The sequence below is a fragment of the Gambusia affinis genome, linkage group LG11 (genome assembly GCF_019740435.1).
Source record: "Gambusia affinis linkage group LG11, SWU_Gaff_1.0, whole genome shotgun sequence".
In the NCBI taxonomy this organism is placed as follows: domain Eukaryota; kingdom Metazoa; phylum Chordata; class Actinopteri; order Cyprinodontiformes; family Poeciliidae; genus Gambusia; species Gambusia affinis.
The window spans coordinates 25632363-25642584 of NC_057878.1; the positions used below are offsets into that span (position 1 = coordinate 25632363).

The following is a 10222-nucleotide window of genomic DNA, read 5'->3' on the forward strand; positions in this document are numbered from 1 at the left end:
GTGCTGTCAATCACTCTTACATGCACAACATTACAGCTTTTTGTTGATATGAGAGCCTATCATGAATGCTAGGCTAGTTTTTCTGAAACAGTAAGTTGTTTCTTCCCCTTTTAGCAAATTTAGCAGCTCGTTCATGAGGTTGGTTGACAGCGCTAAGATTCTCCTCTTGGCTCTGATTGGTTGTTTTTGGTTGGGAACAGTGTATTTGTTGAGACAGCTATAGCTCAGGGAGCTATAGCTGATCAATGGAAGTGATTGATCTTTTCATAGATTATATTTCACTGTAACGACACAGTGACAGTTTTAACAAATATGTAAAATAATATTTTTATAAAAGTTGCATGCTGCAGCTTTAGGGTCAAAGGGTTTTAGGGAAATCCTCATCCTGCACAACCTTTTGAAGTGCTTCTGCTGCTATTGAAATCTGTTGGTTTTCTGCTGCTAATAAGAAGATTAATATCTTCATGAATGTAAAACCAGAATGATTGTTTATGGTCCAAACCAGGTCAGCTTCCCCTTTTCCTGTTAAAAACATCACCACCTTAGTTTCCATACAGATTTAGTGGAATCTTGGAGAAAGTGAAAAGTTTTAAAGTGCCACTGACCCCAAATCAACAAGTTTTTTGCTGATAAATTGTCTAAACTGGTTCTTAAGAGTGCTATCTTTATGTTTCTTTGCAAATTTTGACATTTTTGTGTACATTATATAGTTCTGCAATAGTTTACCTAAAATCATCCAGTGGTGGGCTTCTCTTTTTGAATTATAGGTGCTAAAAATGGTTAAATCTAATCTAGGATGCTTCTAACCGAATGATTTCTACGTTGAGTTTGTTTAGCACTTTCTTGCTCATAGACTTTCATAGTTTAAAAAATGTTTTTGATTTGACACTTGTTTCATACTCTCTGGTTATGAAAAAATTCAGTCACTAATTAGCTCCACAGAGAGTAGAGACCCATAAAGTAACTCATAGCTCATCGGAGAAGTTCTTCGGGTTCTGACTCTGTTATGGTCGGTGGTCAACATGTTATTATGTGTTATGTCTTAGATGTGAAGATTAAGTCGCTTAGGATTCAAATTTCATATTATTTAAATGATGGCTGAATGTTTGTAAATCACTTTAAATGTTTCCTGTTCACATGATCCAGTTTCTCAATATTGTTGATCACATGTTTTGATTAGATGTTTGCAATTATATGTTGTTAATCAAATGTACGTGTGGTCTACAGCTGCGGTGAAGTTCATCTGTTCTCCATCTAGTTCTGTTTCCTTTCCGCCCATCTAATGTCCGCAGCGGCTTTGAACGTGTCGCTGTTCGTCGCGCAGACGTCGCTGACGCTTGGCGGCCTGCAGCAGCTGTCTGAACACCGGCTGCTCTTCTTCTTTCTCTTTTTTATGGCTTTTGTGTTCGCGCTGTGCAGTGACGGCCTCGTGCTCATAGTGATCTGCACGCGCCACAGCCTCCATAAACCAATGTACGTGTTCGTGGCCGCGCTGCTGCTGAACTCGCTGCTGGGCGGCTTCGCGATCTACCCCCGGCTGCTGTGGGAGCTGCTGTGGGAGAGCGGCTCTGTCCTGGTGACATTGTCTGCGTGTGCGTGTCAGGCGTGGGTTGTATACACTGTGGGAGGCTCGGCCTTCATGTTGCTGGGGGCCATGGCTTTTGACCGCTACGTCGCCATCTGCCGCCCGATGCGCTACGCCGCGTTGGTGTCGCCGCGCGCGGTGGCCGCTCTGCTCCTGTTCTGTTGGCTGCTGCCCGCCACGATGGTTTTTATCATTACGCTTTTAGCCGTGTGCCAGCCGCTATGCCGCTCTCATATTAATCGGCTTTACTGTGACCTTTACAGTTTAAACAGACTCAACTGCGGCGGAAATGCGGCGCAGGTGAGCGACGTTTTCGCCATATTCACTTCTGTTGCTACTGCCCTGCTGCCCGTCGCCTTCGTACTTTTCTCTTACAGCAGCATCCTTTATGTCTGCCTGTGCCGCACACGCAGCTTTAACAGCAAAGCGTTACGCACTTGCCTGCCGCACCTGCTGGTCTTCATAAACTACAGCGCCTGCACTGCAGTGGAGCTGCTGCAGCGCCGCCTGCAGACCGCAGACCAGCCTGCATCCTCTGTGCTCACTTCGGTTCTGATCATTCTGGCTCAGTCCGTGTTAAACCCGGTAGTGTACGGCCTGAATATGAAGGCCATCACCGGATACATCAGGCGGCTGCTAGGCAGCAGGAAAACCGATTGATTGAAAAGCACTGGAAAATGTTAACAGATTATTTCAGGATCTGGATATTTAAAGGATAAAAAGTCATAGCTCAAAGAAAATAAATCACTCCGTCCTGTTTTACGGATGTAGCTATTTTTAACATTTCTGATGCAATTCTTTTTTGCACTTTCCATGCGTTTTTCTCCTGATTTTAAGAACATATGTATATGTATGCTGCTTTGTGAAATATTTCTGCATTTATAAGAGTTTGTTGCTTGAAATTTTACATATGTGTAGATTTTGTTCTCTATAGGTTTTTATTTGTTAATCCAAATAAACTCAGAACTATGAATGACCTCTTTTAAATATCCATCTTCCTGATCTGTACAGCAGTAATCACGATTAACAGCTTAGTGTTGATGAAAAACATTGTCACATGAGAAGTAAGAAAACTGAACTAAACTGCAATAATAAATCAAAAATCTAGAAGAACTTTTGATTTTAAAGATTTAAATTAAAGCGTTGCATCACCATTGCCTTATTTCTTGCAGTAAAAAACATTCCTGAACAATTGTTATGGCAAACATACCCTCAGTTTATGACTTAATTTTAAGAAAGAGGTCTAGTTGAAATAGACATAATAGGGGAAATAGAAGAGTGGATAGACCATTTTGAGAAACATAATAGATGTTTTCCCTATTCGTTTTTTTTAAAATGAGAAGTAAACATGAAAATGTGAAATGCAGGATGAAATATTTTGCTAACAGAAAAGTATTATATATTATATTATATTATATTATATAAAATATATAGAAGAGAAACCAGCTTGCAGCTTGCATGCTCACTTTGGTGCTGGTCGTTCTGGTTCAGACCGTGTTCAACCCAGTAATGTACGGCCTGAATATGAGGGCCATCACTGGGTACAGCAGGCGGCTGTTGGGCAGCTGGAAAACTGATTGAATTAAAATATTTCCTTCTGATATTTATGGAGAAAAGAAAACGGAATTCAATCTGCATAATAGTTTTCCTTTTAGGACCTATTTCTTCATCTTGAGCCTTCCTGGTTTGTAAAGAAAAAATATATATATGTAAAAACAAATTGAAACAAAAAAGAATTACTGTTATTGATGCACCTTTTTAATTGTCTGATAGAAATCAAATCTTGAGCTAATTTGAAAAAGTAGCATGAAATGTCTATTTCTTTCTAGAAATTTCTGATACAAAGCCAATACAAGAGAGCATAAACTGTAGTTTAAGAAACTTGTTTTAAGCCTGGGAAACTTTAAACTTTTTAACAAGTTTGATAAACTTAAAAGTAGCTTTTTCTGTTAATTTCCTGTTGACCCTCCGGGCCCGTAGGTGGCGGTAATCCACTTTTTAAGCTGACTTCCGTGGTGGTTCCGCACCAGCAGACGGCGCTGTCTGCTCATCCAGCGAGTGGAAAAGTCCTGAGCCTGGTGTTAGCGGTGTGTCTCAGATCTGTTTGTTTTTGTTTAGTTGTTTTTGTTTACGCTTTGTGTCCGGTAAACAAGATGGCCGGCACCGCGTTAAAGAGGCTCATGGCTGAATACAAACGTGAGTAACTGAAGCTCCAGCTGGTGAGGAAAAGCTAGGAGGAAGTTCTGCTGAACCAAACTCCGATACGGATTCCACAGATTTAACTGCTTTTCTGCTCCAGGGTTTAAATTCGACACAGTTGGATGAAAGTTCTACAAAGATTCAATTGAAACTGACAATTTTGATCGATTCGGCATCAGTATTTTTTACCTAAATGTCCCTAGAATTACACATTTAGTAATTTTATTATAATCTGTCGGTGCGACTGTTCAGCTTCATCCAGAACCTTCTTCCCCTGACTGTTTATGTAACTGAGACTCAAACTGTGAGATAAGAAGTGCTACAAACATTAGAAACTATAAATCTAGCCAGTAACCAAAAAAAGAAGCTGTTAACTCTCCGATGATCTGCATGTTTGGGTTTCAGAATCAAGCTTGGATCTGATGGACTCAGCTTGAAGGATTAATACAAGAACTGTTAAAGTCTGACTGGCAGGTGGTCACAGTCTGGGTTATTAACATCCGTTTTTTATTTATTATTATTTTCTTTCTTAATTAATTTGCCACCATGGCGTTTTTACTAAAAATGTTTAGGATTTTATTGCTTTTTTTGGCCAAAATTAAGTTTATAGTCGATAATAAAGTAAGAAATGTATTAATTACAATGCAAACCGTTTAAAATATAGCATTAAAGAACGGATTTTTTAAAAACTGTCATTGTATAAAAGAGACACAGTTACATTTATTGCCACCTTTGTAAAATAAAATAATATTAATCTTACACTTATTTCCACAATTATTTCCTAATCTTGGGTGAAAACATAAAAATTTTTAAAAAGCATTTTAATCACTTTTCTGGTGTTGACTAGTTCTTATTGGAGCAAGATGATTTCCATCTGCTGCCCGAGATCAATTTGGTCACCAAAACCATCCTAAAAAGGTTGGGATTATGTTTTTTTTTAAAGCAGTTTATTGTGCGTGCGTACATGTTGTGTTACATCATGGTTCAGAAAAATAAGATATATTTGACTTTCACTAAATTCGTTTAAAATAATGATGATTTTATTTAGAAAAGCACCAGTTTCTCCAAACAGGTACCAGATGTCTCTGGTTTTTCTCTGTGAAATTCTGGGATTCATTAGTAATGTTTGTTTTTCAGAGCTGACCCTGAACCCACCTGAAGGCATCGTCGCAGGTGAGACTCCGTCTTTACATCTGAACACCTGAGCGATTAAAAGCTCAGTTCAAGCCCTCCTGATCCGACCTTTGACCCAGAACCGAACAGGTTACATCAGAACAGAACATCAGGATGAGACAAAGATCCGGTTTCTCCCTCTGTGTGCTCTCCAGGTCCGGCCAACGAGGAGAACTTCTTCGAATGGGAGGCGCTCATCATGTGAGTACAGGCCAGAGCCTTTTTACTCATATATGACAGGTCGTCTCCATGGAAACCAACATGATGCACTGCCCTTCTTCATTTCTGTTAATTTGATTCTCACTGAGAATAATTTAACCTGAGATACTGGATGCTCATAGAACCCAAACCGATTTTATCCAACTTGTCAGACTCTTCACGTTTTTTCCAGGTGCAATGTGTCACTCTGACCAGCAGGTGTCACTGCTGATTCAGACAGACCTGTTTACATTTGGATTTTATCGGATAAATCAACACTAAGCGTGCTTGATTGTGAAATAAAGGAATTTTCTTGCCATGAGGAGGTAATTTGTGTTTTTTTTTTTTTACATCATTTTCCATCCCACAGATGAAAGAGGTCCATTCTTTCTTGCTAAATTTTCTATTGTAAATTCTAAAAACAGAAATAAAATGGCAACATATTTATGGGACGTGTTAGAATGGCCTAGTCAAAGTCCAGACCTAAATCCAGTTAACAATCAGCAGGAACATTTGAAGAATGCTTTCTGTTCAATCTCATTGAGGTGAGGCTAATTTTGAAAATAGATTAAAATACATAAATAAATAACTCAATAAAATAAGTGGAAGGCTGTGATTTCAACTTGACAGAATGCAAAAAATTGCAAAGCCAGAATATCTAACAGAGGTAAAAATATTTACTCAGTAAATATGATCCTTAGAACTCAACTGGAAAAAAACAGAACTGTCCCTTTAAGACCAGGCTAGTTCTCTAAATCAGTGAGTTACATTTTCATCTGTATCTCACTGCATAAACATCAAATCTTACCAAATATTTTTGTCTATTTTTTAGTGCAAATATCTTAATACACTGGAAATCAGACAAACCTAACATACAAAATAGGAGTTTGTTATGAGGCACTAATTCCTTGACATTCATAAAAATCTAATAGTTCTGGCTGACTATTTCATTTATAACACGAGAAAAAATTCTTTTAAGAAGTGAAGTAATCTACCAGTAGTACATTTTAAACAATATTCATTGAAAAGTCAATAATATTCAGTCATTATTGACTTAAAAAAAGCTTCGATATGTTGTTGAAAAGTTACTTGTAGTTGTTGAAAAGAGTCTTATTTTCAGATATTTGCAGTAAAAATCAGACAAAGATTCCTGGTAAGATTTCGTGTTTTTATAGTGATGACCCTTAGTTAAAATAAATCCTCCTGATGCGTCGCTGACAGGAGACACTGCAGAGTCTGTGATGTCATTGAAAGCACCATCATTAGACGTAACTCCCCCATGCTGGCGTGACAGCAGCTTCGGTCTGCCCTTCAATTTAACCCGCTGCTCATTTAAAGTCCAATTCCACATACCGGCTCAGTCTGCAGAGTGACATCACTGAGACAGCACACCTGTCATTATACCGCAGTCCTCTGTCCCTCATTGTTCTGTCTTTCTTTTTCTTCTCCTCAGCTCACAGAGAGGAGGTGAAGCACTCTGCACTGTAAAAACACAAAATCTTACCAAGTAATTTTGATCTAGTTTTTAGTGCAGATATCTTGGTGTACTGGAAGTAAGAGAAACCTAACTTTAGTCCTATAGTCTGATGGTTGATGAAAACGGTTTGTGTTTTTAACCACTGAATTTTAATAGTTGTCTCTTAAAGTGATACATTTCAAATTGTAAATATTATGTATTTATTTGGGGGGTTTTTTGTTGTTTTTTTGTTCACATTTTCAGTCTTACCAGCATCTGTATTATTATTTTTTGATTGACACGTTTTGTGTTTTTTTTAACCTCCATTAGTTGAAACTGTGAAATTTAGTACAACACCTCCTAGTTTTATATTAATTGTTGGTGTGTTGCTGTTTTTATTGTGACTTTATGCCTATTGGGACATAAATAAATATTTGAGTCTGAGTTATAAGTGAAATAATTTGCCATTGGGACTATAACTTTTTCATCAGTGTTGAGGAGTTATTGACTCTAAACAAGCATCTTTTTTTGCAGAAAAGTTACATGTAGGTTGGTATTGTTCTATTTCAGGCGTACTATGATATTTGCTTTGGAAACTTGACAAAAATTTCTGGTACTATTTTGTGTTTTTTCAGTGTGAAGACTTACTACACCCAGTTATTGTCCTGATTAACAGAGGATATCTGGTCAGAGATCAGTTGATGCTTTGAAGAGTCAGAAATAACTTCAGGGAAGGAAGCCAGGCAGATCTGAGATCAGATATTCAAACTTCAGTCCTGATTATGACTCAGGATGTCATGATCAGAAACTGAAACTGGTTTCATTTAACTAAAAGCTTCTGTTTCCTGCCGCAGCGTCGCGACGTTCTCAGTGATTTTCTCTGTTTGTGTCTCAGGGGTCCAGAAGACACGTGTTTCGAAGGCGGAGTCTTCCCCGCCGTCCTCAGCTTCCCCTCGGATTATCCTCTCAGCCCTCCGAAGATGAGGTTCACCTGCGACATGTTTCACCCCAACAGTAAGTCTCCCACAGGCTCCGCCCCCGACGGCGGGTTTAGATGCTCAGAATAAAAACAGCCTGTGTCTGGACCCTGTTATTGGACCCGTCACAACACGCCTCGTTAGCCTGCTGTCATTAACGCAGAGATTAGTGGGCAGGAGCCATGATGTCATGGCGGAGGAGAGTTCTGATTAGAGGACAGAGCGCTCGGTTCTGACCCGTCATCATGTTCCCCATCATCATCATCATCATAATCATCGTGGCCCTGAGCTGAACTGTATCTTCTGGTCCTGCATCACCATCATAAACACATGAAGAAGAAAGCTGGACTAATCAGAAGCTGCAGTTTGTTCATTAGAAATGATGGAAAATATCTGAATGTTGGTAGCAGAAACTTTCTGTTTCTGTTTTATCAGATAGAAATACCTGTAACTTTAAGACTTTTTCTTGTATAGTTGCATCTTTTTTACTAACTTTATTACTATTTTCTTGTAATTAAACAAAAACTCTCATAACCTGGCCACAATACTCCACTGTACAACTATGGAGTAAAAGTATTAAAAGGGATGATAAAAGCCACTTTTTGAAAATGTTTTCGCTAATTGTAATTTTTTTTTTTAAGCCATGTAATCCAGCCATAGTGGAGCCCAATGAAAGTGGAATGTTTCATCCAATCAGAACACAAAAATCTGACCTTAAACACTCTTCATGTTTTAACAAAGGCTGAATCGATTAATTGGTCGTGATTGTTCAGTAAACTGTTAAATATACAAACTCAGAAAAGGCCATTTGCTGAAAAAATAACACATTCAGAGCACTAATTAGGCTAAAATTGCACTAATTATCTGCTCCTTTGTCTCCTCCCCAGTCTACCCGGATGGCCGGGTGTGTATCTCCATCCTTCACGCTCCGGGCGACGACCCGATGGGATATGAGAGCAGCGCAGAGCGGTGGAGTCCAGTCCAGAGTGTGGAGAAGATCCTGCTGTCTGTGGTCAGCATGTTGGCAGGTAGAGCAGCTCACCTGTCACATGATCAACCAAACCATATTGTCATGTATTTATTACACATCTGTTATATGAGTAACACACGTTAATAATTTATTAAAAATATCTGATAGGTTTCATTCACACCTGCAGCAAGTTGATGCACATTGTTTCTATAGATTAATTGAAAACACAAATAAAAACTGAAGGTCTCCTCACTTCTCATCTGTCACAGGATGACAAATAATCCCCGAAGTTAATGCGACAAACAATATTGTTGTTTTAAGATCATTTTTAAGTTATATAACAGTAATGGCATAACAGTGCGTGAGCACATCCTCAAAGATTGATAAACTTTAAACTCTAATGAACAATTAACTCCAAATATGCTAAATAAATAAACAAAAAAGCAATATAAGCAGTAAATAGGAAATATTTGACTCAATTAAATGAGCTAATGAAATTTAAGAAAGTTATATAAGAAGACTTATCTTTCTATTTTAAAAGAAACTTGATGGTAAATAAAATTTGCAGTATGTTCAGAAATATTAATTGTGGTATTTTCTCCTCTATTTCTTCCAATATAATATCAGTTAATTTGAAAGTATGATTAAATGCAGTTACGAAGTGCGTGCAGGTTAGTGATATAAGTCATGATTTTTAGGCATGTGGCGTCCTGAAGAATCCTGTTTTTCTAGAACAATGTGTGTTGTGATGCTGTGACTTCTGTGCCACGCAGTCAAAGCCACAGTTACCTGGAAAATAAGTTATGAATAATTTTTTAATCATAATATTTGTCTTTATCACAATAAAACCACTAAAATATTGCAATAAGATTCTCAGTCCACATCACACGTCTGCCATGAGTTATCATATAGTATAAATGACTCTTCTTTCTTTCTTCTTCTTCTCCTCAGAGCCGAACGATGAGAGCGGCGCGAACGTCGATGCGTCTAAAATGTGGCGCGAGGACAGAGAGCAGTTCTACAAACTGGCTCAGAAGATCGTTCGCAAGTCGCTGAGCCTGTAGAGATGATGTCATCACGCCGCTCTGCGTGTCTGTGGTGGCGCCTAGCTCGGATACAGACTGTGGAGCGTCAACACTGTTACCATGGAAACCTTCAACGCACACACACATACGCAGAGCTGCAGTTTGATACCTCAATGAACTGACGGATCAGAGGCTGATCGGATACAGTGACATCACCAGGAGACCCAGCAGCCTGTCATCACCTCACTTCCTGTTTGTCGCCCCTCCTCCCCTGCTGTTGGCTCAGATTGAAGTTTCTCAGCGGATTGTTTGCACTTTATCTCCTCCTGGTGGTCACCATGGTGGACTTCAGTTTGTTGTTTTTTTTTTACAGCTGAGCTGAAGGAGTTTCTCTTAAGTTTCCTTTCACAAATAGTTGGTTGAAAACAGAATTTTGAGCTCTTTGTTTCTCTGATTTCTTATTAATTTCTTTGTTGAGAAACTAAGAGCTCCTTTTTGTTTCTGTTCCTGGTGTCAAACTGATTTTAAAGCATGTTGACCTAAACTTAATAAAGCAGCGTTTCTGTTTCAGGATCTTTGATTTATTGATCTCTGGTCAGATGACAGGTGTAGAAAATATTAATTGGAATAATGTTCATC

The 10222-nt window shown here is 38.6% G+C and overlaps 2 protein-coding genes across 2 annotated transcripts; both read left to right on the forward strand.

Annotated features, from left to right (window-relative positions):
• The first annotated feature begins 915 nt into the window (after window positions 1-915).
• LOC122839740 (olfactory receptor 10J4-like) lies at window positions 916-2245 on the forward strand. Its single transcript, XM_044131659.1, has one exon. It carries the CDS (start codon window positions 1283-1285, stop codon window positions 2243-2245), a length of 963 nt encoding a protein of 320 aa, XP_043987594.1. The 5' UTR covers window positions 916-1282.
• A 1360-nt stretch (window positions 2246-3605) lies between these two features.
• On the forward strand, window positions 3606-10153 carry ube2g2 (ubiquitin-conjugating enzyme E2G 2 (UBC7 homolog, yeast)). Its single transcript, XM_044131660.1, has 6 exons — window positions 3606-3781; window positions 4922-4957; window positions 5113-5158; window positions 7507-7625; window positions 8476-8616; window positions 9510-10153. Exons 1-6 carry the CDS (start codon window positions 3739-3741, stop codon window positions 9620-9622), a joined length of 498 nt encoding a protein of 165 aa, XP_043987595.1. The 5' UTR covers window positions 3606-3738; the 3' UTR covers window positions 9623-10153.
• Window positions 10154-10222: the final 69 nt, after the last annotated feature.